The sequence below is a fragment of the Meles meles genome, chromosome 11 (assembly GCF_922984935.1).
Source record: "Meles meles chromosome 11, mMelMel3.1 paternal haplotype, whole genome shotgun sequence".
NCBI lineage: Eukaryota > Metazoa > Chordata > Mammalia > Carnivora > Mustelidae > Meles > Meles meles.
The window spans coordinates 2,717,932-2,744,012 of NC_060076.1; the positions used below are offsets into that span (position 1 = coordinate 2,717,932).

General features: G+C 64.8%; 2 protein-coding genes and 1 non-coding gene across 9 annotated transcripts; 2 read left to right on the forward strand and 1 right to left on the reverse strand.

Annotated features, from left to right (window-relative positions):
* The first annotated feature begins 1,368 nt into the window (after positions 1–1,368).
* On the forward strand, positions 1,369–1,494 carry LOC123953700. Its single transcript, XR_006820952.1, has one exon. It is a non-coding gene; the product is annotated as a U6atac minor spliceosomal RNA (small nuclear RNA).
* Positions 1,413–3,728, forward strand: LOC123953116 (basic salivary proline-rich protein 2-like). The gene is made up of 2 exons (XM_046023077.1): positions 1,413–2,310; positions 3,592–3,728. The coding sequence occupies exons 1-2, from the start codon at positions 1,413–1,415 to the stop codon at positions 3,726–3,728; spliced, it is 1,035 nt and encodes a 344-aa protein (XP_045879033.1).
* Positions 3,729–4,549: 821 nt separating this feature from the next.
* Positions 4,550–25,877, reverse strand: WDR5 (WD repeat domain 5). 7 transcript variants are annotated; one of them, XM_046022462.1, is made up of 15 exons: positions 21,771–21,847; positions 20,965–21,053; positions 18,807–19,008; positions 18,068–18,176; positions 17,677–17,750; positions 17,209–17,298; positions 16,925–17,014; positions 16,686–16,769; positions 13,381–13,436; positions 10,068–10,114; positions 7,701–7,776; positions 6,856–6,889; positions 6,502–6,576; positions 5,954–6,041; positions 4,550–4,948 (listed from the first exon to the last, which is right to left on the reverse strand). In XM_046022462.1, the coding sequence occupies exons 3-15, from the start codon at positions 18,885–18,887 to the stop codon at positions 4,848–4,850; spliced, it is 1,005 nt and encodes a 334-aa protein (XP_045878418.1). In that variant the 5' UTR covers positions 18,888–19,008; positions 20,965–21,053; positions 21,771–21,847; the 3' UTR covers positions 4,550–4,847. The 7 variants fall into 7 exon arrangements, with proteins under 7 accessions (XP_045878418.1, XP_045878419.1, XP_045878416.1 ...); XM_046022463.1 differs by lacking the exon at positions 20,965–21,053 and having other exon boundaries at positions 21,771–21,835; XM_046022459.1 differs by lacking the exons at positions 4,550–4,948; positions 5,954–6,041; positions 6,502–6,576; ... (8 more) ...; positions 18,068–18,176; positions 18,807–19,008 and adding exons at positions 19,031–19,259; positions 21,191–21,272 and having other exon boundaries at positions 21,771–25,877.
* Positions 25,878–26,081: the final 204 nt, after the last annotated feature.

Consider the following 26,081-nt stretch of genomic DNA (forward strand, 5'->3'; position numbering starts at 1 on the left):
CATGGGCGCTGGGGAGCTGGAGGTGCTTCTTATGCCCTGGTCACACAGCTCTCCCAGGCGCCCTGCCGGAGGGGCCTCTCTGCTGAGGGCCCTGGTCACCCAGCTCTTCCCCGCAGGTGCTCTGAGCTGCCAAAGTGGGCGGAGCCCTTCCTCCACCGTCCAGGGGCTCTGCTGGGGACAAGGGGCTCGCCCCAACCTCTCATCAGCCGGCAGGTGCGGGGAAGCTGGCCTCCGGCAGGCGGGGTCTCCCCCCCACCCCCAACCCACGGACCACCACCACCCGTCCGCAGCAGGGCCAGGGCTCCAGACTGGGCCTAGGAGAAATACAAGAACTGCCTGAAGCACCGAATGCTTCGCTTTTTCTAACAATGAGACCTTTTCTGAGTTTTCCCGCGCAGTTTGCGGGGCGGGCATCCAGACCAGCACAGGGAAGTGCCACCCCTGGCCCCGGCCCACAGCCCCCGAGCCAGCCCCTGCATGGGGACACTCTGGCCGGCGACACACCCACGTCACAGACGCAGGCCTGTGGGCGTACAGGGACACGCGCGTGCTCGCTCACCGCGCACACGTGCACCCACCTATGCACACTCAACGCACACGTGCTCACACTCGCTGTCCACACGTGCGCATTCACTGTACACGTGTTCACTCCCTCACTGCGTGCACGTGCACCAACACGTGCGTACTCAACGCACACGTGCTCACACTCGTGCCCACACGTGTGCACGTAGGAGACTAGGAGGCCCATGGTGCCGCAGACCGTCCGCTCCGAGGCTCGAACCCGCGGGCCCTGGACGGTGCACAGCGGTCATGGAGCATGCGCTAAGCCGTGCAAAGAGGGCTCCGAGCATGCGCAGGCCGCGCGCCCGTCCCCACCCACCGCCCCCCCTCGCCTCCAGTACCCACAGTTCCAAGCGCAGGGCCGCGTCCGGAAGTCGGTGGAGCTGATCTCCGTTCCTCGTCCTCTGATTCGCTCCAAACCACTTCTATTTCCGCAGGAAGTTCCGCATCTCGGCCCGACCGTCCGCGAGGCGCGTCGTTGTAGGAAGCGCGCGCGGGCCCTGTTTTGTTTCCGGGGGAATGTCGTTTTCTGGAGGACGCTGGGGACTTCCGCGTGCCCCTCCCAGCCTCTGATTGGCTGGTTTTATGAATACATTAGGGCCGGGAAGGGCGAGTTTTTCTACGCGCGGTAGCGGCCGCGGGGATGTGGGCGGTAGTGAGCGACCCGTGGCGGCTCCGCGCCGCGGGCAGGGGTCTGGGGGGGCGCGTCCTGCCGGCAGGCCCACCCCGCGCCCACCCCCGGTCGCCGCAAGCGCAAGGCGGCGCGCGGGCCGCGCTATAAATGGCGGGCGCGGCGCGGGCGGCAGCGTGTTGTATGAAAGGAGAGAAGGTTAGCACTCCCCTTGACAAGGATGGAAGAGGCCCTCGGGCCTGACAACACGCATACGGTTAAGGCATTGCCACCTACTTCGTGGCATCTAACCAACGTTTTTGGGGCCGGGCCGCCGCCACCCCCGCTCCGCCGCGACCCCCGCGCCCCTCCCCCTGCCGCCGAGCGCTGCCCGGTCCCCCCGCACCGAGGCCTGCTGGGAGCACGAGGGGTCCCCGACCCCGGCGCCGCGCAGGGAGCCCCGGCGACTGCCCCCGCGCTGGCCGGTCAGCCGGGCACGGGCGGCCGCTGTCCTCGGGGCAGGAGCTACAACTTCGCGGCGCGTCTGGGAGTCGGCGGGGTGCGGAGCGCGGGTCCTCCCGGGGCGCACGCAGCCCCCGGCCCCGGGCTGCCCGCTGCGCCCCGCCTGCGCCCCGGCAGGGTCCGGCGCCAGCGGCCCTTCCCCTGCGGGCCCGTCCCCGGCGGCGCAGCTCGCGGGCCCTGCCCGAGCCCCGGCGAGGCCCTCGCGCACCGGCCCGGGGCGTCCCAGCCGCGTGGCCTCCGCCGCCCGCTCGGAGCAGGACCCGCGGGGCCGCAGGCTCAGGGCGTGAGGGACACAGCGGCCTTCCCGGGGCAGCCGCAGGGGCCTTCTCCCCGCCGGCCCGCCCCGGTGCAGGGCTCACGGGCCCCGGGGCGTGTCAGGCGCAGTAGCGTCCACCCGGTCCACAGGCCGCCCCACCCGCCCCACATTCGTGTGAGAAGCCGGACCGGCCGGGCTGCAGCCCCCAGTTCCCGCTTACGGGGACCCGGGGTCGCAGCGGTCCGCAGCCCGGACCTGGGAGCCGCGGGACACGGGTGTTTGCGGCCGCGCGCCTGGGGAAGGAGCCAGCGAGGGCGCCCGCGGGTTCTAGAGCTCATCCAGGCCCGGCGGGCGGACCCCTGTGGGCTGCATGGAGGAACACGCGCGTGCAAGCGTGCACAGACACGGAGATCCCAGAACTGCGGCCTCCGGCATCCGATAGCGACTGAGGAATGGAGGCGTGGAAGGGGCTCCGGCCGGAGCTCTGGGGCAACTCCGATGGTGACCAACAAACCAGGACACGTGTACCAGGCGAAGGGGCGCGCCTGGCGGGCTGTCAGCAGAGCCGGGACTTTGTCTTAAAGATGTTACTTAGAGAGCGAGCGCGAGAGCAGAGCGGGCAGACCCCCCCCCCCCCCCACCCAGCAGGACGCAGATGTGGGACTGGATCCCCGGAACCGGCATGGTGAGCTGAGCCCAAGGCAGATGCTCGACCCACTGAGCCCCTGGGCGCCCCAGGGCGACTGGAAAAGCTTTAAGGGGCGCCTGGGTGGTTCGTTGGTCGGTTTCCGCTCAGGCCATGATCTCGGGGTTGGGGGACTGAGCCCCCACACCGGGCTCTGTGCTCAGTGGGGCGCCTGCTTGGGATTCTCTCTCCCTCTGCCTGCGTGCGTGCTCGCTCTTTCTCTAAATCGTTTTTTAAAAAGGGGCGCCTGGGTGGCTCAGTGGGTTAAGCCTCTGCCTTCGGCTCAGGTCATGATCTCAGGGTTCTGGGATCGAGCCCCGCATCAGGCGCTCTGCTCAGCAGGGAGCCTGTTTCCTTCTCTCTCTGCCTGCCTCTCTGCCTACTTGTGATCTCTGTCTGTCAGATAAATAAAATCTTTAAAAAAAAAAGTTTTTTCAGGTGACCCACAAGACAGCAGGACTGTGCGCACAAGCTGAAAACAGTGCAGAGCGGAGTTTCTTTTTGACGGTCTCACCGAAGACAATCCCCCAAAATGCCAGCGGTCACGCGAACCCGGGGGCTTTGTGATCCTTCCTGTGCGTGTTACGCTGTCCACGAGCACAAGCTGTGACTTTCATAGTAAGAAAAGGTACTTTTAGTAACCCCAAGCGTTCGAGTCGGTGAGCTGCCCTCCCCTGACCTCGGAAACAGCTGCACACTCAGAAAGGTGAGAAAGTCTTACTGGACAAAATTACAAGACATGAAAATTTTTATTTTTAAAAGAGAATGTATTTGTACACAAATCTACAACAGAGAATTCAAACGTAGAAAAAATAAACTATATCCAAGGGCACAGCGCTCGGCGTCCACGCGCTCTGCTCCTAGGGGCCGGCCTAACCCCTCCCGGCTTCCTACGAAACACGTGACAGAGCAGCCCCCAGCCCCCCGCGCTGACCGCCCGTCACCACCCCGTGGCAGCCCACCTGGGCCGGAGAAACAGAAGGAAGCTGGGTCCCGCACGCCTTCTACTGGAATGCTCACCACCGCCCAGGGACAGCGGCTACTGGAACGGGTCCCGGAAGCCCGCCGAGGGCAGCCCCCAGACCCCTATCTAGGACGCAGGGCTCCGGAAAGGCGGGCGGGCACAGCTCCATCTGCAGACCCCACCCAGGCAGGGCCCAAGCCTCAGCGGGGGCTGGGACACAGACAGGGCCCCAGGCCTGGCGATCCCAGCACCGCTCCCGCTCTCCCTCCACCCGCGCCTGCAGCCACGCCACTGCAGGTTCCCACGACACATGCTGGGCCGGGCAGCACCCAACTGCTGGCCCCAAAGCCCCCAGCAAGCCTGCAGGTCCCCAGACGGGCAACGGGGCCAAACCGGGGCCTCCCGCAGCCCACACCGGGCCACAGCAGCGCTGGGCAGGACACGGCGGGTGGCTAGCTCCTCTCCAACTGCATGTCCCCAGGGTGTCCCCAGCCCCCTGAGGCACTACTGACCTACAGGGAGAGCCCAGTCCTTCCCGCAGGCATCCTCAACTTCCTGCCACCTCGGAGACGTTTCCCAAACGGTCCAAGGGCACAGGGGCTTGGCGGGAGAAGGCCGGCTCGGTGGCGGCGACATGCCCCCTTGGTACGGAGGCTGCCAGCCGGGGCAGGCGGGGAGCTACGAGCGTGACGCCAGGCTGTCGGCACAGGGACCACGAACTCCCACACACAAAGGGTTTTTACACGGAAATAACCTTACAGTGTTCTGCGTTTTCCAGAAAGACTGAAACACGGGGCACAACTACAGCAGGAACCAGTGACCGCGGACCGCGTCGTGGGGCGTCTATGAACAGACAAGGGGGCCGGCCGCAGGGCTCACAGCGCTTGCACTGGGGGGTTAGATACCGAAGAAGGTACAGAACGTTTACTGGAAAAAAACACAACTCATGAAAAAGTGAACTTCACTCTTCTGTAATAAAAAATTAAAAATTCTTGTTGACTCTCGTTTGAACACAATACGGACTAGAAACTTCCCCAGACAGTGAGAGAGGGATCGGCAGGAAATGCCACCAGCAACTTCTAGAACTTTCTGGTGAGAGACACCCCCCTGCCGCCACACCGTCCTTAGAGGCGGCCGAATCCAGGCCCCTCCCGACCCCCAGGCCCAGACGCAAGGGCGCCCTTCCAGACGCCGTGCTCGGCCGCCGGCCACGGTCCTGACCGCCCGCAGCGCCCGCAGCGCCCGGCGTCTAGCAGTCGCTTTTCCACAGCTTGATGGTCTTGTCGTTCTCCAGTGCGGCCGAGGCGATGATGTTCTCCGTCGGGTGGCACGCCGTCGAGATCACCACGTCTGCAAAGGAGACCGCAGCCCGCATCGGCCCCTGCCACAGACCTGCTCTGCCGCCCAGGGTCGCGCTCCCACCGCCCCCAGGGCCCCCGCCATGACCGCCAACGCTCTCGGCCGGCACCGTGCGCCCACGCTGGGGAGCCGCAGTAGGAGCACAGCGGCGGCCCAGGCGCCGGGAAGGTGGCAGGCGGCACAACGCGGCAGCCTCCGCGAGCATCAGGGGCAGCGGCGTCAGCAGGGCCGGCTTCCGGAGCCCAGGACGGCGCAGCGGGCCCCGGCGGTTAGAGCAGCATGAGTCTTGCTGTGTAGACAACGTGGCCACGCTCATGCCGCCCCCCACTGCTGCCGGGCCCAGGTGCACTCCCCAGGGCAGACTCTGCCTCCGCCAGGAAGCCCCCACCTCCAGAATTTCCCCACTTCCCGGGCAGCTACAAAGCGGTGGGTGGGCAGAAAGCAACCGAGGCCCGGGGCTGCTCCCAAGGAGCTGTTTACGTGGGCAGACCACGCGACGTGGCAGCTGACCTGCAGGTCGAGGCTGTGTCCCCAGGGGGTGGAGGCGGCTGTAAGGGACAGAGCAGCGCACTCAAAGGACCCGGCGACCGGCCTCCCCAAGGGTAGGTGGGGTAGGGGCAGCCTCCGGGGGCAGAGGGGCCAGCACGGGCACCCTCGGTGCGAAGGGTCAGAACCCTGAGAGCAACAGAGCCTCTAGCCCACGGTGGACGTCCTCGGACCCACGCCAGTCTCGACGCGGGACACACACGGGCCATGTCCGCACACAGAGCCCACGTGGACTCTGAGGCCAGGGAGACGGCCACGAAGAGACGTTAAAGCTGGACCCGGCCCTGGCCAGACGGGAGCTCGGACAAAGCCACCTGCCAGCCGCTCCGAAACGGGGGGCGTCCCCTGGGCCACCAGAAGGCCGAGGAAGACGAGGAGCAGCAGACGGCCTGACAACGCACCCTGGCTGTGTAAGCGTGGGTGTGCGGCCGGCCCGGGCCCCGCGCTCACCTGTGTGGCCCTGTAATTTCTGCACGATCTCCTTGGTCTGCAGGTTCCAGATGTACACCAGGTTGTCCTCGGAGCCAGACACGATCCACTAGGAACAGGAAGATGGACGAGGAAGGCCCAGTCAGAGCTGGCTTGTGAGCAAGAGGCCCTCTCCCAACACGTCCACACCCGTCCACGCCCGCCCTGACGCTCACCCTCCCCGCACTGCCGGCCTCGGCCGTCAGAGCCCACTGGGACCGAAACGCGTATCTTCAAATCGCCACTCTCTCGAGGTCACGTCCGGTTCTGCCAAATGCCACCACCCACTCAAGTCACGTCCCAGCTGGGCGAGCGCGTGAATGGGGCCCCGGGCTGGGCAGCAGAGCCTCGCGGAGACAACGCTGTACCCTCGGCCTCCACCAGGGAGAAGCTGACCATCCCGGTCACGGGTACCATGTGCTGTGGGCACAGAGGAACGCCCCAGGCACACAAGCCAACCTGGGACGGGGTCACCTCTCAGGAGGGACAGCTGGCAGGGCGAGAAGCTCCTTAGCCGACAGAAAACCTACCTTCCCTCCAGTGACTGAGAAATTGGCAAAAATGCAGTATTTCTCATTCTTGTGGCCGGTGTACGTCTTCAGGCACTGCAAAGGCAGGAGTGACGGTATGTCCCCGAGTCCCGATCTCCCTGTGCTGCGCACCACTCTGGGCGCCTGGAGAGCACTGCACGGCCGACTAACCTTGGCCCTGAGAGCTCCCTACGCACCCTCAGCGCCCCACCACGGGGCGGAAGCTGTCCCCGGCAGCCTAGCAAGTTACAGACTCCCCAGTCTGACAGACACGCCCCGTGCCGACCCAACGGAAGCGGCTCTGGGAGCCCCTCTTGCTTCGGACCCTGGCTCGGCTCTGCCCCCAGCACTCACCTTCCCTTTGCTGTAGTCCCAGAGCTTCAGTGTGCTGGAAGGCAGAGAGAGAGGGTGAGTCACCTGCCTTCCCGAGAGTCCCCGCCGCCACTGTGCACCCGCCCCCCCCCCCCCGCCCCCGTGTGCTCACGTGTGGAGCAAAGCCAGAGGCCGAGCCCCACCCCTGGCAAGCGCGGGCAGTGGGCACGTCCTCTGACATGTCCGAGAGCACAGTGCGCGAAGCCCACACGGTTCTGCTGCTACGAAGAGGCTGCTGGGTGCTCCGGCCGTCAGTCCGTGGCTCACTCCCGCTACAAGAGCGAGGGGGGAGCTTCCGGAAACGGCCAGACCAGATTTCATGGCAACAAACCATCCCCCTTCTCCCTAGGCGGGAATTCGCTCTTCCCGAGGGTGCCGACGAGTGCCGGCTGCGTGGCCCTCTGGCAAGCTTCGGGGCCAGGTGCGGGTCCCCAGAGACCCCCCCGAAGTGCACACAGGGCAGCCAAAGCCTGAAGGCCTGCCCAGAGGGGGCAAAACCGGCACCCGAGTTTGCTGGGGTGAAACCCAACTGCTCACAGGCAGAGCCGGAGCTGCTCCAGGGCCGCCCCTGCCCCCACGCGTGCAGACAGGGAGCCTGCCGGAGGGGCTGCCCTGGCCACACAGTGGCCACAGAGAAACCTGGACCCCAGATCGTTCTTCAGCCCGGAGACCCGGCCCCCAGCACGCACCTGCACTCCGGAAGCCCACACCCCCCGGACGCGTGGCCCGCGCACGCACAGAACGTAAACCTCCCTGGTGCTGACGAGTACGGACACGGGTCGGCGGCGACGTCCCCTCCCCACCCCACAGGAGGCGGCGGCACTTACTTGTCCAAGGTCGCGGCCAGGATGTACTTGCCATTTGGGGAGAACTTCACAAAGGACACAGGTGGGTTGTCGTCATCTGTGGGGAAACAGAGACAGGCTGCTGGGAGGAGCGCCGGGCCTGTGCCCGGGGGAGGAGCGGAGAGAAGAGCCCCATCACCACACGGGGCCTCCCGAGGGGGACGCCGCCACCGGTGCCCACACCGCCACCTCGAACGGGTCCCCACGGAGCCCAGCACACCTCCCTTCGCCCGTCCCTGGCACGGCCGGTTCTCCTCGATGTTTCTCGGGTCCCTGACGGGGGCCCGACCACCCCCTCTGCCACGAGGGCTTTAGGAACAAAGGGCCTGTGGCCAGTCAAACTCGGGGTGCCTGGCCTTCCGCCAACATGGGGTCAATTTCCTCACGTGACACAGTCTGCAAACGCCCCACTGGACTGAGAAAGTATCACCACTGAGGAAAAAAGGACTCGGGTGAAGCAGCTCAGATGTTCTCTGCTGCCTAGTTAAAGTCCGTCTGGGAACAACCCTGCTGGCAGGACGCCGCACCCCGGCTTCCACACTCGGGTCTGAACGCTCACCCCGGGAGGCCCAGGAATTCAGGAAGAGCCACCGCCAGGGGCTGCCCAGGGCGAGGCCACCTGCAGCCGCGTGACAGCCCTGTGACCCTCACATCGGGAGGAGCGCGTTTCCCCCCAGGTGAGAAGGACAGAACCAGGGCCGTGCACCCCGGTGCCGGAGCAGGGGAGCGGCAGGCCGCGTTACCACCTCGAGGGACCTGGCCACCGCACGCCGGGGGCCGCTGCTCCCTCTGACACGTCCCAGACACTGCAAAGGCACATGAGAAGGCGTGAGGCCAGAGGGCCCTCCTCGGGGCACAGGGGCCACACCAGGAAGGCAGGCCCCCAACTCAGACGGGGGAGGTAGTGCTGGTGTTTCCGACCCAAGCTCCAGGACCAAAGTGTCGCAGGGTCTGGAAAGTTCTAACCCCCTAGACCTGACTTTACAAACGGGCTGGGGACACGGCTTCGCGCTGCCCCTCCCTCCCATGGACGCTGCGGGGGTCGAGGCCTGGCGCTGGTACTTGCTGGCTGCCAGCCTGGAGTGAGCTAACGAGCCCCTCCAGGCCTCCGCTTCCTGCCCGGCTGCGGGGTGGGGGGCCGCGAGGATGTGTGTTAACATCCACGGCGCTCGACACACAGCAAGCAGCGGGCAGCTCCAGCGAGGGCTGTGCCTGGCGTCTGGGGACAGAGGCCACGGACCTGGCGTGAGGTCACCCCACCAGATGGGTGGACTCATAAAGCAAAAACCGCACAAAGGCCCCCACTGGGCTGCACAGCGCCCCTCCCCGACTTCTCGCGTCAAAGCCCCACACCAGCAGCTCTGCCCCTTACGGACACAGGGCCTTGCAAGGGGCTGACTCGGTTAAAATGCAGCTGCTACAGGGGGTCCCTGCTCCAGTCTGAGCAGCGTCTGTACGAGAGGAGAAAACTGGACGCCAGGGGTGCACGCACACGAGACGACCACGGGAAGACACGGCGGGAAAGTCGAGGAGAGGCCGCAGGAGAAACCAGCCCTGCCCACGCCTGAATCTCGGAAGCCAGCGTCCAGGATGCGGGGATAAATCCTGCGTAAGTCGCCCAAGCTGGGGTGCCTTGCTGTGGCGGCCCCAGGTGGCCCCAGCCGATGCATAAAGCCACGTGTGTCCCGGAGGCCCAGGGGAAGGCTGTGGAGCCTCAGAGGCGCCACCTCCTGGACAGGGCGTAGGCCGGCCCCGGCCCCGGCCGGAGCTCTACCAGCCACCCTGCTTCACACCTGGGACCTGAAACTGCGGGAACCCTCCAGGCCGCTTCTCAAAGCCCAGGGCTGCCTCCCCATAGCTTTCAGGGGCTCAGGGCCCTCCACAGGCTCAGCACCCACCCTCTGGCCTCACAAACACCTGTCTTTCCACGACCGACCCCCGTCCGTCTGCAGAGACCCCAGTGTCCGTGACACCCCAGCAGACGGGGTGCGCTTCAGGGCTGGGGCTCCATCACGTGTGCTCAAGGAATGATGCAAGGAGAGTCCCCACCAAGGGTCTGCCAAGGGCAGGCAGAGGGTCTGAGGGGCTCCCGGGGCTCTGAGGACACGGCCAGGCAGTCCCGAGTAAGGGCTGACCGCAGACAGCACGGGGCCCTGCCTGGGGAGGGGACAGGACGGTGCCAGAGGTCAGCAGGAAGGAGCTGCCGGGAGCCGGAACCACCTGGTACAGGAGGGGGCAGATCCAGGACGAAGAAAGGGCTTCCCAGAAACTACACGTGACGGAGGAGGGGGCCAGTGACCGCCGCTGGGAGGGACACCCCGCCAGAGAGCCCACGCCAGTGGCACTCACCGATCAGCGTCTTCAAGCACTGGCCCGAGGCGGTGTCCCAGATCCGACTGCAACGCAAAAACAGCAGCAAGTTTTCACAAAGCCAGACAGGAGCCGCTCGAGGCGCGCGGGCTTCCAGCGAACACGGACATGCAGACGGGAGCCCGGTGAGTCCTGTCTCAGGGCTCCCAACCGGTCCGCGTCATCGCTACTTCAGCAACGGTCCTCACGCCCGGCGGGCGCCGCACACTCACGCGGCCCCCCCGCCGGAGGCCTGGCCACCGCGATGGGAACAAGGACAGGGAAGAAGGCTGGGAGCCCTGCCTGTTTTCTGGCACAAACACTCCAGTTTGGGACCTTGTTTCCACAGAACCGTACGGATTTTCGGACGTCCCTCTAGTTCGGAAACAAGAGAACGTATTCAAGGAGCCGCCGCCCAGGACAGACATGCCGGTTCCAGCGAGTCCGCGACCTCCGTCCACACGGCCACGGCTTCAGCAGCACGTGTGCGCGTCAGCGCCAGGCCGTCCGCGCCACAGAGGCCCAGCAGCGGGGACACCGGCTCACAGGGTGACCCTGCACCTTCCTAACGATCTCTCCCACCTTCCTACCCCTGCCAGGGGACGTCCTGGCCCGGGATCCCGCATCACTGGCCACGGGGGACGCTTCCATGCTGCTGACTCCCTGACCGCCGGGGACCTGGGGGGGCGTGGGGCTGGCGAGTCTGCTCCCGCGCTGGCTCCGCTCTGCGGCCCCCCCACACCGCTCTTCCGAGAGGGACCCCGGCGCCGGGCACCGTGTCGTGTCCTGCAGCAGGCACACGTCAGGGCTGGGTGCTAGTGACCAAGCCTCGGATCTGCTGCCCAGGCAACAGCAACCCCCCGGCCTCCCGTCCTCCTCGCCCTTCCGGCACCAGCTCCACAGCGCCCTCCAGGCCCCGCAGTCCGCACCCTCTCACTGCAGAAAGGCCGGGGGGGCCCGCTGTGGACCTGCCCCGTCTGCCAGGCAGGGGACGGGTCCCCACCAGGGGACGTGTACACAGGCAGTGCCCATCCCCCAGCTCGCTGCTTCCTGTCCTTCAGTCACACTCTGTCACTTTCTCCACGTGGTTGTCCTCTTCCCCGTTAGACGTATGCTGAGTTCCCTCACCTCCCTGCCCCTGCTCACCGCTAAAGCCCAGCACCAAGGAAGGCCGCCATCTCCACACCTTCGCCTCCCCACTTGGTCTCATTTTGTAGCCAGCAGGGCGCAGCGGTCCAGGGCTGGGGCGCCAGAGCCCGCGTGTGGCAGAATCCTGGCTGCCACCCACCCACCCATGCTGGGAGGACAACCCGCGAGTGTTCAGCCTGCCTCTGCTCCCCTCCTGCCGAGTGGGGACAGCGAGGCCAGGGACAGCGAGGCCGGGGACAGGCCTGCTGGGAGGCTGAAGTCAGTGCTGGTCAACCGTCATGTCCACAGCTCCTAACTCAAAACACAGACCCTCTGGAAGAGAGAAAGCTCTACCCCGTTAACGAGAAGCTCCAAACACCATGAAATGAGGGGCAGAGGGGCCTGGTGTGCTCCCCATTTAACTGGACACGGGTTCAACGCGTTATGGCGTGGTGACCAGTCTGCTCCACCGGCGTCCTCCGCTCGAATCTCCATCAGGGCTGGCTGCCAGGTCCTCGCAAGTACCTGTCTGGCTCTGCCGGAGACACATCACGGATTTGCCTGCTGACACCGTTCACCAGATTACAGACTTCCGGATGTCGGTCACACTATGACAACCCCTTTCACTGTTGAAGAAAGCCCCGGGTCGCTGCCAGACTCAGCCTGCGGACGGCTCCTCTGGAATTCCGACACCGATATTCCCCAGCGAAGCCTGATCTCCTCCCAGACTCGCTGCGGAGCTTGGGGCGGAAGGTCGCTCCAGCCCCACCAGGTGCGTCGGTTGGGGCCCCTCCTTGTTCTGTGGTCATCGGAACCGCTTCCCAGCGTCAGACGCCGGGATCCGGCCCAGCTCCAGCGGGAGTTCACAGGTCCGACCACGCGCAGACCTTCCGCGGCTGACTCGGCAAATGGGGCTCCCCAGACGGGCCCCGCTCCCCACTTTTCCTCCCGCCGCCCCCACCCTGCTCACCCTCCGTTTCCTCACCCAAGCTTCTAAGGCTTAAAGACCGGGCCGGCCTCAGTAAGGACACAGTTTTCTCACATGTCTCTCGTTTCTCCCTCTTCTCTACAAAGTCTGCGGAGCCCGTCCACAGACAACCCCCAGCCCAGATCGTTCCGGGCTCGTGGGACCCAGCACAGGCTGCAGACGCAGTCAACACACGGCTGTGGGGTCGCTCTGGTCCGCCGGGCCCCGGACGCACTCCCGTCTACGTCTAGGAGCGACGCCTGCTGCCTCGTGGTCCTCGCGGCCCCAGGCCCCGCGTGCGCCCCCTGCGGCTGGTGCGCACAGGCCTGTCCCACCAGCTGCGCGCGGCCCCTCTGCGTCTCTCCCCTCGGGGGGATGCTCCGGCCGGATGCTCCAGTGACACGCACCAGACTGCGCTCTGCCCACCGACGCCGTTCGCCTGCGGTTTCAAACCTTCGCCATCCCTCTGCTCTGCTCCTTGAGAACAAGAGGCAGAAAGCTTCTCGGGCAACGTGACGGCCTGCGGCGAGGGCGTCCAGCTGCCACCGTGATGCCCGGCGCAACGCGTTTCCCCCCTTCTGCGGCGTTTTTACTGGATGCTTTCTGCTACCCCCGTTTCCTCTTTCTCGTTTCCTGTTTGCTAAATACAGACGAATTCCCAGCCACGCTTTCGCTCTCGCTTGTCACTGGGAAGCTCTTTTCGGGGCATTGTGCAGCCGCTGGCCACGGCCTCCTCCCAGGGAGCACGCAGGACGGGCAGGAGGCGGCCCCCGGCAGGCCCAGTCTCCTCGCGAGGCCCCCACCCGGGGTCTGCCGACTTCGACTGACGCTGACTTTGGCACTTTCTCTCGTGCCTCTGACAGAGCCCTCGGCGCTCCGCTGACGAGCCCCGAGCTGCACCAGCGGTATTCACTCGGGCCACACTGGACGTTCCACGGGAAACCGCGTCCCCCCGTGGTGGCATTTCCACGCCACATCCTCCGTGGGACGCGAGGCTGCTCCGGAGCCCGCACACCCCCGCACCCACAAGGAGCGGACTCTGGAGCCAGAGCACCCCCGGCCTCCCTGTGCCAGCGGCCCCCTCCAGCCCCGCGTCCGTCCGCCTGCCGCAGCCCACAACAGCAGACCCCTGCCCCGTTTTCGTGGCTGTCCCCAGAAGCCAGACCACCACCCTTCAACAAATGCGCGCTGAGAAAGTGACATGAACTTCCCACTTACCAGAGCCCGTCGTAGCTACTTGACACTATCAAGGATCCATCCCGGTTAAAATGAACCTAGGAACGGAGGGGAGGGAAGAAGACACTTACTCCCAAGTGGCCAACACAGACTGCGTCCTGAGTGGCCCTCCCACGCACACCCCGGCTCGCCAGCACTGGACGCGACAGGCCTACGGCTCGCTGCCGATGCCGGCGGACACTCGATCAACACTGACGGAGGGACTTTCACCGGGCGTCTCAAGCAACAGGCCCTTTGTTCACGACAAGGAAAACCAAGTCCAAACACGTCTTGAGAAGCGGAATCACGTACTACAACACGTGCTCTTGAAATGAAACCAAAGCGCCCAAGGGACCGCGCCCCGGGGAGGAGAGGCCGGGCCTGGAGAGCCCCTGCGGGCGGGCGTGCCCCGGTTGGTGGCGCGGAGGTGTCTGACCAGGACGACCTGGCCGAAACCATCTTGCCCGACCTCACAGTAAATAAAGACAGACCAGGAGAGAACAACTCGCTTGTTGGGTAACCACCGGGAAGAAGGCCCCCGGGCAGGGCCGGCAACCGCGACCCGCACCTTTGGTCACCTCAACACCCAGCCCCCGCGGCCCCCATCGCCACACACACACCTCCGCAGCCGACAAGCCCCGGTCTCACAACTCAACCGTCTTTGCGTTTCTGCCCTGCTTTCCCAGGGATCCCAGTGGGAGTGAAGGAGCCGCCATGACAGATGAGTCCTTCGCCAGCCCCCACCGTCCTTACTGGGAGTCCTGGGCACACGGTATCCAGGACGAGCCTTTCCGTAACAACCAGCACCTTGCAGAAACCACCTCGCTCCCTGCCACAGGCGGCACGTTTCCCACGTGAGACCGAGTGGCACAGGGGGTGGGGTGGGGCCGTGGCCGCCTGCTGGCCCTGTCCCTCCGGCCTCAGGGCTGCCCGTGTGGCCAAACCCCACCCGACTCACGAGATGCCAGCAGCACGTGGCCATGACGGCCAAGCTGTCTGCAGACACTGCTGGACGTCCCCAGGGGCCAAGCCACACGCCCAGGAGCACCCGAGAGCTCGCTGCACTGAGCGCGGGCCCCGGAGTCGCACCACTGCCGCACTCTCAGCGGACGCAGGCGACACGGGCCGGGAGACACAGGGAAGCCGGGGTCTAGACTCCTGGGGCGCCGTCCGCCACAAGGACCATTCTCTAGCAGCTACGGCACAAAGGTAACGGGTGGGCTGAACTTGGCTTTATTTAACCCAAGGTCTCTATGGTACCACCCACCATGTGGCCAGTGTTGAAGTCACCCACGAGCCACTCCTGACTCCCTTCCGTCGCACGGACCCGTCGCAGGCCTGAGCGCCCCAGTGCACCTCACGCACCACATCTGCATCCGGGCTCCCGGCACCTCACGGGCTGTGCCCCTGGCTGTCCGGCTGGCGGCCCCCGGGCCGGACTGCTGGGCCCCACGTGCAGTCCAGGACACACTCGAGAGGCTCTTTTGCTGTGTGTCCCTCCCTGCTACTGTGGCCTTGGCGGGACGGGCTCATAGGCCAGCTACCTGTCCGTGACCACCCGCCTGTCGGCCCCTCGGGGTGACCGCCTAACTCGCTGCCGTCTCTCCCACCACGTTCGTCCCTTTCTTCGGATTTGCAAAACCCCCTACCACGGCTCACTGCCCCAGACACTAACGAGTTGACACGGGTCCCCAGAAGCTACCATGGCAACCTTGTGCTCTGCCTTGTTCCCAAACGCGTTGAGACCTCCCCACCGACGAAGGCGGCTTGGCTTTCCCTCCCACCGACAGGTGCAAACGGCAACAGGGCCTCCCGGCCCCTCCCCACACCCAAAACGGAAGCACTACGAAGACGCGACAAAGGCCGCCAAGTCTGTACTTGGATGACAGTCACTCGGAGCTCTCTGCGGGGGGAACACCGGGCAGACGGGAGCTCCCGCAAAAGCAGCGAAGCAGGAAACAGGGTGAGTACAAGCCACAGGCCACGCGGCTGCAGCGAGGGCCACAGGATGAGACAAGAGGGCAGGAGTCCAGACAAGAGCGGACGGGGCCAGACCCGGGCAGGAGGAGGGGCGGGAACAGGGCAGCCAGCAGAGTCCGTGCCGAGAGCCTTCCAGCTCCCGGACCGATCTGCTGGAAAGCCAGGTGTGCCTCAGGAGCCCAGGGACAGACACCACGGGTGCCCGGGAAACGTTCCACGGGGACGCACAGCAGCTGAGGAGCGCCCCCACCACTCAGAGGACAGACAGCGGAAGGCACATAAAAACCGGGGCTCCTCGGAGGGGAGACCGGCTACTAGCAGTGGGCTGAGTGCTGCGTGTGCAGGAGTCTGACCCTCTCCTCGCTTCGTCTGTTTGCCTTTTCTTAAAAGGACATTTCGCTTCCGTAGGAGACAAACACTGGACAAGCCCTGCCACCACTCAGGCTGAGAGTCCCACCCGCGGCGCCCCAACTCGCACTCCTGCGCCCCCCGGCCTTCCTCCGGCTCGCTTCCCGGGTCCAGCCCACACCGGCTGCCGCGCTCTCCTCAGACTGGGAGTCCCGAGCAGAGGGCAGAGCACCGGGCGGACCCGACCCGGCCCGTCCCCACGGCGTACCGCCTTCCTCGAAGCCCTAAGTGCTGGCGGGGATTCTGGGCGGCAAGGGCCCCTCGAGGCCGCTGCAACCAGCGTGCGATACGTGTCCTCGACACATCCGGGCTCTGCAAATGGTCTTGGCTGGCAAAAACGCCCTTCCCAGGCTGAAAATGCTTAAAACCACGCACCTACACGATTTCAGACAGTGGAAAGGACCATCTGTTCGGTAAAAATACGCATACTGTTTACACGATTCCTTCCCCTTTCCAAAAAAAGGCAAACTTGGCTAAGAAACAAGTCCAGGCTCTCTGCTGACAAAGAGGGGTCTCCCGGTCACTTTCGAGTGGTGAGGGCTGCGATCCAACAGGTACCCTAACCCCGCACACTCGTCCCGCACACGGCTGGCGCGTGCCCGAGGCAAGACGAAGAGCGCACAGTGCACTCGGGGGGCTCCACCCTCTCCGGGCTCTCCGCCTCAGCTAGGTCATCCCGACCTCCTCCACCACCACCCCAGGATCAAAGCCCGCTCCACTCCAGACTCACGTCTCTGGGGCCGCACTGCCCAATGCCTGGCCCTCTTCCAAGCCTGGCCGTCCTGCCTGGGCCGTAGGACTTGGCTCGGGGACACCACAACGGGGTCCAGGACAGGGAGGCCTCTCTCAGGGTCTCCCGTGCCCCCTCCCCGGCCATCTCCCGGTCTTGCGCACCGCGTGCAGAGCCCGGTGGGACTTACCGCGGAGACCGGGTCCGAGTGCGCAGGCAAAGTCTTGAGGCACTTCCCTGTTTTCACGTCCCATATCCTCACGCTTTCATCAAACTGAAGACAAAGGAAGAGGTTAAGGCCCTTCCACGGTGGGGGGGTGCCTGGTCCTCTGGAAGACCTGCGCCACTGCCCCCTTCGCTCCCCAGCACAGCACAGAAGACTCAAGGCTCCACTCCCAGGCCCCCCACACCCCGAGGCTTCGCACTTACGGAGCCAGAGACGATGAGGTTGGACTGGGGGTTGAAGTTACAGCAAAAGACATAGTTACTGTGGCCCTTCAGGGTTTTCAGACACTTGCCCTAAAACCAAGTATTGTCAGACTAAGTTACTCCAGTGGTTATTCCAACACCGAGCCCACAGAGGCCCAAAGGCACATCTCCCCCCAAGCGGGGCCGCCCGTGACCAGCTGGTCCCCAGACAGCCCTCGGACTCCCACGCCCTGCCCCTCATCCATGCACAGGCTCGGCCACAAGCGGCACCCGGAGAGGCTTACCGAGCTCACGTCCCAGATCTTTAGGGTTTTATCGTCCGAGGCGGAAACAAGGAGGTTGGAATCTGACGACCAGGCCACATCCGATATGCCCTGGGGAGCGAAAACACGGAGCTACCACCTTGACGGGACAGATACGGCGAACCGGCGAGGGGCAGATCATCCCTCCGAACACAAGGAAGCATATCGCTCCACCATCCAGACCCTCAAGCTACCCCCGACCACACAGACGGACACTACGTGGTCCCAAAGGAGAAGCGTGCTCTCTCGCAGTGTGGCAGAAACTTGTCTGGGAAGGCCAAAAGCATTTGCTTATAAAACAAAAAGCAAACAACTATCAGATAACCAGGGGCTGGAGGGGGGGAGGGTGAAAGCTCCACCGGATGAGCCCTGGGGATGGGCCCCACCCGCCCGGACTGGGGGACCCACAGCGGCCCGTGCTCAGCCTCAGCGCGCAGGGCTCCCACCTACCAGCTTGTGACCAGATATGGTTTTCTCAAATTTCCCATCATACGCTCCCCAAATTTTAATGAGCTTATCAGCGGCTGAAAGAAAGAAAGACAAAGGAACTGGGGTGCTTCAGTCATCCTGAGTGCAAAATCGGGGCTTCCCCCAGGAGCCCCCGTGAACAGGCTCCACGCACAGGGGACCGCCAGCGCTCGGGCACAGGCCGTCCACCCCTTCCCCTCTCCCCCAGGCCCGTCAGTTCAGAGCGGCAAAGGGCCCCAGTTAGGGCGAGGGGCACATGACTGGCTGCAATGCCCCTGCGGCAGCGTTAGGAAGCAAGTCCTCCCTCTGTCCCCGGCTTCCAGGGGCAGCTCAGATGGCCTCTGACAAGAGCTCAGACCCTGGTGATACGTACACGAACTTGCCAGCCACTCCCCGTTCGGGCTGAATTTCACGGAGGACACGGCTTTTGTGTGGCCGGCCAGGGTGAACTTGAGAGCATAGTTGGGTTTCACGGGGGTCGGCTGTCGAAGAGACAGTGGCAGTCATCGAGCAGTGACCACGGTGCCGGCTTCCGGCTCAGAACCCACCTCCTGGGCCCCAAGTCCACACTGCAGGGGACCGCTACGCTCTCTGAAGTCGCCTTTCAAACTGGACGGGTTCACATCGGGGCTGTTCCCGCTCCACAGCCCTGCTTCTCCTGCAGCCCCTCCTCAGTGCCCCTGCTCCACCAGGAGCCCAGCACGGAGGCCCCTCAAGGCCTCACCAGCCCCAACGCGACCGGAAGCCCCGCCTGCAGCACCACGTGCGGCAAGCGCAGCCTGAAGGTCCCAGCCTCGCTCAGAGCCCGCGCGTGCGGCCTAGAGTCCACCAAGGGGGCTGGCAAACCTGCCTGGGTACCGGACCTGTGGGGCCAGGGAGGGGGCTTCACGGGAGGCTCTCTGGGTCCCGCAGAGGATCTTACGATCAGGACCAGGGGCCTATGTTGGAGATAGAGCCCCCTCCGCAGGGGACAGGCCTGGGCCTCGGCACAGTGAACAGGCACTGGTTAGGCATGCGGTCGATGACTGAAAACGCAGAGTCTGAGACGCCTCTCCGGGGAGTGTGCGGCCTGGGCGCCCCCCGCAGTCCCCCCACAACCCTCAGGGACGTGCCTTGCTCTGCGTGGCTGAGGAGGAAGGGGTGGGCTGTGCTCTGGCGGCCTCCGTCTCTGGCTTCTTCTCCTCTGTTGCCATGGCTCTAAAGCCCACCGGGCAGGGGGACGGGCGGGAAGACGCGGGAAGAGGAGTTCACAGCTCCACACGAAGGTCCCCAAGTGCAAAGAGCTGTCTGCAAATCGAAACCTACAGTGGGGGGCTGAGGCCAATAAACCAAACCAAATTTTACAAGTTACTTCCCAGAAAAAAGGATGAGAAACCTCTGCCCACCTTGCCGGGCCCCGCAGCAGACACGCCGCTCCAAACCACTCCCTCTGTGGGCCGAAGGCGCCCTAACCCTCGGGCACAGGCTAAGACAGCAGGCCCAGGCCCCTTTTGTCAACGGAATCCCAGGCCCCACCTTCAACGTGCTCCCTACTGTTATCCTCGTCAGGAGGAATGCAGCAAGGTCTAGGCAAACAAAACACAAATTTTCTTCAAAGGGCCCTTGAAATGTCAAAAAAAAAAAAGCCAAATCAACCCAAACTGCAGGAGACTGAGCTTCGGGGTGTAGAAATTTGGGAACGCGGCCAACCCTCACAAGTGATGCCACGGTGCTTAACCGCCATGTTTGAAAACAGACAAGAGCAGCCCTGCCAGGGGTCCGGGCCCCCCTGGGGGGGCCTTCCCTGCTGCCAGGTGCAGACACAAGGCTGCCTCCAGAACCCCAGCAGCTTGAAAGGCGCCCTGTCCTCGGCGAGCCGACGGCAAGACATGGCCAGGAAGCGAGAACGGGGCCAGCGTGCCTGCTGCGGAGGCCCGAAGCTCACGGATGGAGGGCGGCAGCAAGCCCGCGCCGCAGGAGGGGAGACCGCAGCTCAATTAGGTTTAGGCGTGACAATGGGAGCTCGCGGGAGCCCAGGATTCTAGAATCTGGATGTGTCTCCTAGCACGCCTGGTGACTCTGCAACGGGGAGCCACGCGGCATCCTCGCAGACATCACCGACCATCCAGTTCCCATGCCACTCCCGCAGCGCGCACCGCTGTTAAGCTAATGAGTTTACAGGGTAAATTCTAGCGTGGTGCTCCACACTGAAAGCTTGCACGACTCCCCGTCACACCAAGGCAAGATGGAAGCCATCAAAAGAGAACATGTCTCGAAGTCTTTATCCAAGAGGAGGGGACAGAAATGACAACACAACCCAGCCGGGCAGAGCACACAGGTGTGGCCCCGGCTGGCTCCCTGTAGCAAGGACTCCTACCCCAGGGTGGATGGTGCTGCACCCAAAGCCCCCAGCTACTAGCGCGGGGGAGGGGCAGGTCGCATAACTGCACCCAGGGACAGACCTGCTGCTGGCACAAAGCTGGTGATTAAATCTAGTGCAGCCTGGCCGTGCCAGTTAACCCAAGTGCTGCCTTCCCCTAGGTGGGATGGACAAGCGGGGTGGGCGCAGCTAAAGAGGGCAGCCGGGAAGGATTCCACGAAACCCCGCATCTGAAGAAGGTATCCGCGGGAGCTGAGAGGTGTGGGGGAGAACCGGCCCTGGGAACAGTAGAGGCCTCCTGCGGGTAAACAGGGCAGACCTGCTCCTTTTAACATAAAAGCTGAGACCCACCGGGAGGTGGGCTGGGACTCCCTGCCCTCAGGTGAGGACCAGGGAACACAAGAGACAATCTCCCAGAGAAGGGGTCGAACCCCTCCCTCCCAGCTCAAACCCAATCTGCCAGTCCCTGGGGCGAGCAAAACATTAACATGCAAAAAACCAGGGGGACCTCAAAGAAGACAATTTCTTGACTCTACGCCCCCCCACCGTTCCCACTGAGGAGGGGAAAAGCCCTGCATCCCCCATCAACCCCTCGGGAAGCAGCCGGGCAGCAGGTCACCAGCTCGGCAAGGAGTCCACCACGGTGAAGGCAGCTGTGCTGCGGGAACACGTGTGTGGCCTCCAGACCACATGCCACCTGCCCCCGTCTACGCACCCAGGTGAGCCTGACCACCCAGGCCCAGCCTCCCAAACCTGACTGCTCGTGGGCACTGCTTCTAAGAGGCAGATCCCTGGCCTGCCGCCAGAGACCGGCCCCGGGGTGAGGTCACCTGAGGCGCAGGTGGCCAGACCAAGGGGGGGGGGTGCCGCCCTCCCCACCTGTCCTGCCACCAGCTTCTACCCGGCCTTACCTATCTGCCTTCTGGGGGGGCGGGCCAACCTCAGAGGCAGCGTCTGGCGCAGCCCCTGCCAGGGTGTCTGAAGGGCCTGGTGAAGGGACCTGGGAGGCGGAAACCGGAATGAGAAGGCTGGCAGGGAGCGACTCCGCCATCACCAAAATGGCTCTGGCACAGCAGACTGGGGGTGGTGCGGGCGCTACGGCAGCAGCCGCTCTCGCTGCGTGAGGACGCACCGCACCTGGGCAGCCGGCTTCTGGGGGAGACACGGGGCCTGGCGGGCTGGGCTGAGGGCGGGCAGCAGGTCGGGGTACGGGGCGTTTCTGCAGGAGGGGAGAGCGGACGGGTCGGCGCGCCAGGCCAGCACCAGCCGGGGGTCTGGGGTCTTTCTCCGGAGCAGCAGCGGAGAGCAAGCGGGAGATGCGCGCGGGCTGCTGAAGGAAGTCACAGTCCTCGGGCTGAGGGCTTGTCACCTGGCCGCTGGGGGAGGGGCAGCTGGGGAGTGGCCGCACGGGTGGGCGCTGGGGGGTCCCCGGGACCCGCAGGACGGTCGCGGGGGGATGTTTGGGGAGGGGGCCCGGGACTCGAGTACGGGGACGGAGCCGCGGCCGGGCGCGGCCGAGGGGCGCAGAGCAGGCACCCAGAAGGCAGGCGGTGGGGGCGCGGGGCGCCTGCACCGGGAGGGCCCTGGCGGGGCTGGGCCGGGACCTGGGCCTGGCCCGCCTGAACACGTGCAGCGACGGGGCAGCCCGGGGGAGCAGCCCGGCGTCGGCCCCCGCCCGCATCCCGGGTGCAGTCCCCGGGCTGGCGGCCCCGCTTACCTGCCGGCCGCGGCGGCGGGGCGGGCGCTCGGGGCGTCGCGTCGCCGCCGCCTGGGCGGGAGCCGGGCCGAGCTCGACGAGGCGGCGCGGGGGGGCGCCGGCAGTGCGCGTGCGCGTGCGCGAGGGGCGGGGCGGCGGCTGGGCGGGGCGAGCGCACAAAGCCGGCCTCTCGGAGGGGCACTACGGGGAGCGAGGAGGGGCAGAATGCCTCGGGCGGGCCCAACGCCTTAAAGGGACGGCTGGCGGCGTGCGCTTTCCTCTGCAAAGCGGTAACCTCTGCGTCGGCGGGCGTCGGTCCCTCTCGCGCACTTTCTAAAAACGGAAGTCGGTGACGCCCCTCGAAAGCTGCCCTCCCGAGCTCGGCCTGCAGCGGCGCCCCAGGAAGCAGCCGGGCTCGCCCCTGGGAGTCGAGGGGCGGCAGGTCCCTGGCGTTCCTTGTGGGACCCTCGCTCCGGGGCCGCCGCCCCCCGCCCCCCGCAGGGCCGGCTGCCCCCCCGCAGACAGCCTGGTCCGGGTCGGGCCGCTCGGCGGCCGGCCAGGCGGGGTCGCCGACGTGTGTCCCCGCCGGTCGGGTGAGGAAGGGGAGGCCCCGAGGGAGGGCTCGGCCGAGGGAAGCTTTGGTCCTGCGCGTCCTCGGCCGCGGCGCACACCCGCCCCGGCTGTGGCCTTGGTCCGCCGCTCCGCGGCCCCCTTTCCCAGCAAAGACGGGACCCCGGAGGCGCCCCAGGAGCGCTGCGCACGGAAGGGCGCCCTCGACGGGGAAGTGCCCGGGGAGCAGGGCGCGTGGTTGCCCCGGACTCGGACACGGGCGCTGAGAGGAGCCCAAGGAGGTTGCCGGGGCCCAGTCTCTGGCCCTGGCGCAGCTCAGTGTGGATCTCGTGCCTCGGAGCCTCCCCCGCTGGGCCCCTGTGTTAGGGCAGTTAGCGCGGGGTGAAGGACACCTCCCCCTCCCGGCCACCTGGGCCAGCATCGGAGCCCGTCGCGTCCCCCTCCATCAACTCTGGTGGCTCAGCCGTCCACTTCTCCCCAACCTGACCCCAGCTTTTGTCTCCCAAGGGGCCTTTTCCAAACCCCCCGGAAGCTCAGTCAGAAGAAAACCCCAGTGCTGGGGTCTGTCACCCCCCCCCATGGAAGAGCTCCCCATTGCGCCCAAGACCAGATCCAGCGTCTGCTGGCGGAGTTTACCTGACTCCCCGCTCTAGCCTAGCAACACCCCCAATCTGTGCACCCCAGGTCCCAGCCCCAAATCAAAGCTAGGTCCAGCCCTCCGGGCAGAGCTGGATAAGGTTCGGTACTCAGAACTCAGACCCGGTTCGGAGTAAACTGGCCTCCCTCCTCTCTCCCCAGGAGACAGGCTTCCTGGGAAGATGAGGAAGCCCCGTTAAGTGCTGTTGCAACCCAGCCTGGCAGCCATACCTCAAACCCCACAACCCGAGCAGATAAAGCAATTTAGCCAAAGCAGGTGATTTGCTTTATTGGCGAAGTCTTAAGTCCTTTTATATCCCTTCCAAGATGGGGTCGGCTCAGAAAAATCGCCGGCAGAAATGGAAGAGAGGATGAAAACTACAGAGAGGGGGAGAACGCTTTGGAGATTGTTTTTTCCAGAACATTAACTGTGCTTTGGCCAACGGGAGCTAATTGGTCAATGAACCTGTTTCCATGAGCAGTTTTTATAAAGACAATGTTTCTCGAGGCTGTCTCATCAAGCAGAGTTCAGACCTGTCTGGGCACCCTCCCCACTCGCCCAGGTCCCTCCACCAGGCACGCCGCAGCGCTCATGGCAGGTGGCATGAGAGGAGGAGAAGGGGCGCACTGGGGGCCCCATTCTCTGCTCGGCGTGTGACATGTGTTCACGTGTTATCTGTCGCACCTTCACAACAAGCCTGTGAAGGGGGTGCCTTTACTCCTTTTCCCAGCGAGGGAACTGAGCCTGCCAAACCCAGGAGGGCTCCTTGGGGAGGCAGCAGGAAGGCCGCGTGCTCCCTGCTGTGGGGGGCAGGGAAGCACTAGTCCTTTAATGCCAAGCGCAGAGCTTTGGATTCTGATGGCAATTGATGAGGGAGGGTTCTGGAAGTTGAGGGACAAGGGGATGCCCAGGACCCAGGGCTTCCAGGAGCCCTTCACCAGCTTCCACACTAGACTGCTGCAGGGTCACCATTCCAGCATGCTGCTGACGCTACCCAGAGACCCCAAGGCTCCCACCAGCCCGGGTCCGTGGGGGTCGTGTTCATTCCTCTTCCCCGATAACTACCCCAGGGCAGCCGGTTTGGGAGACTTGGGTCCCCATTTCCTCTCCTTGGGCTCTGCTCTCCCTGCCCCTGCCCCTGCCCATGGTCCATCAGGACACGTGTTCTGCCCAGCATCCCCTGGGGCCCAGTGAGTCTTCAGCTACCCTGAGTCAGAATGGCCACTCCCAACCCCAGTATCCAGGAAACCGTTTCTCGTCCTGGCAGTGCGATCATCCTTTCCCTTCCCAGTGTCTTTCCGAGGTACAGAGGGAGCAGGTCAGACTGAGTCCTAATGTCAGATTCTCTCCTTCAGCCTTTGCCTTGTGTGCGCCTCCCCATGTCCCATCCCTTCACTCACTCCTCATCCCTCCCACCGGCTACAAAGCACCTCAGCCTCATGACCCTGCGTCATCTCCCCTCCTGGTGTCTCTCCCAAGGGGGACAGAGAGCCCAGTTGGCCTGGTCCTCCCATTTTAGAAATGAAAGCCCCCAGTCCCAGCAGGCCTCTAGTCCCAGGGACAGTCACTGGCACCGTCCCCTTCCTCAAGGACACCAGGCTCAGCCCGGGGCTGCCCCAGTAGTCTGTCTCTTCCTGTCTCTACCGGCACCGTGGCTCTGGGCCCTCGTCAGCGTCTCCCATCCTCACTCTGGGCTCAGGGGAGCGGGGACAAGCCGCGAGGGCAGCAGGGCTTGCTGGATACACAGGAAACACCATCCGAAGGAAGGAATCCTGGCGTGTTCGCTTTCACTTCCTGTTGGATTTCAGTCTGATCAACCGTTGCTTCCAAGGGTCCACAGCCCCATCTGTCTACCCTCAGCTTCCATGCTGCTCCAGGCCTGGAGGGCTCCCGGGAGCCCCCTCCAGGTGGTGGTGGGTGTGGAGGACCGGTCTGGCCCCTAGGCCGGGCTGGGCGGGTCGCCGAGCAGGAATCCCTGGAATGCAGCTCAGACTTCTCAGACTTCCAATGCCGGGCCCCACCTGTTCCGGTCTGCAGATTCCCCCCCCCCCCAACCTCCGCCTGGGCTAAGCCCCCGGGTTAGAGAGGGTTCCGACCAGCACCAGAGCGGGGAGGAGTCAGCTCCGGAGAGAGGCCCCACGGAAATCAGGGATCTGAAAGGCGGGCTGTTGGCAGAGCTGTGCGTGGGGGTGGTATCAGGCCCCAGGGGTTTACTGGGTCCTTCTCCAGAATGTCGTTGCGGCTGCCCGCGTCCCACCTGTGTGGCCCGGTCACGTCCAGCTGTCTCCGTTTGTCCAAGTTACTCAGCCGCTCCCCACCCCCTCCCCGCAGCTGTTCTCCCGAGCGCCTACTGTGTGCCCTCGCGGTTGCCTCCACGGAGGAATTCCAGTACGGTCTTGTACCTTCCCGTGCTCGGAAGCTATTCTGATGTTTAGGGAGGAGGAAAATGAAGGTTCCCAGAGCCTCCTGCCTTGCCCCCAGGCCACCCTGCAAGGAAATGATGGAGCTGGAGCTTGACCCTGCTCTTCTGGCCCCAGAGTCCATCCCTGCACACCCCGCACCAGACCCACAGACCCACAGAGTCCTTTCCCAGGTGACATCTGCCTCCATAGAGTGCCCGTAATCCAGCAGCTTTCCAGCTGGGGCTCCGTCTCCGCTGACAGCTATGGCTTCTTGCCCCAATGAGCACTTTCCAGTCCGTTCCGCCGGCCGCAGAGAGTCCTGGCGGCATGTTTGGACTGTCTCCGGGGCTTCGGGACTGTGAATGTTCCTGTGGGATGAGATCCAGGGGCCCCAACTGGGTCACGAGGCGGGAACATTGGAGTACGGCCTTCACCTGGGCCTGGAAGCCCACAGGGTGAGGAAGGGCGCCCAGGGCCCCAGCGCCTGTCTTTCTGGGTTCCCAGTCTGGCTGTGAATCCCCGAATGGAGAAGCCAGCGGCCTGAAATAGAAAAGCTGACACCGGGAAACACCAGGGGCCAAAGTCCGAGGGCTGTGCCCAGCTGCTCTCCCTGCCAGCTGCAGCGGACTCCGGCCATCCCTGGCTCCCCCGAGCCCCAGTGGTGGCCCTTCTTTCTGCCCTCCCCTTCTCTCCAGGGTCTTTAAATAGACACCCCCTCCTCCT

Bases quoted from the DNA above. Each gene is read 5' to 3' on its own strand.
- WDR5 (XM_046022457.1), bottom strand. From the start codon at position 22,740: ATGCTGGCCCAGGTGGCCGGGAGGGGGAGGTGTCCTTCACCCCGCGCT. The intron at 21,384-21,770 runs GTAAGCGGGGCC...GACTTCCTTCAG, and splicing joins CCCGCCGCCGCGGCCGGCAG to CAGCCCGCGCGCATCTCCCG. The intron at 21,054-21,190 runs GTGCGGTGCGTC...TCCGCCTCCCAG, and splicing joins CCCAGAAGCCGGCTGCCCAG to GTCCCTTCACCAGGCCCTTC.
- LOC123953116 (XM_046023077.1), top strand. From the start codon at position 1,413: ATGGAAGAGGCCCTCGGGCCTGACAACACGCATACGGTTAAGGCATTG. The intron at 2,311-3,591 runs GTGGGCTGCATG...ACCCCGTGGCAG, and splicing joins GGCCCGGCGGGCGGACCCCT to CCCACCTGGGCCGGAGAAAC.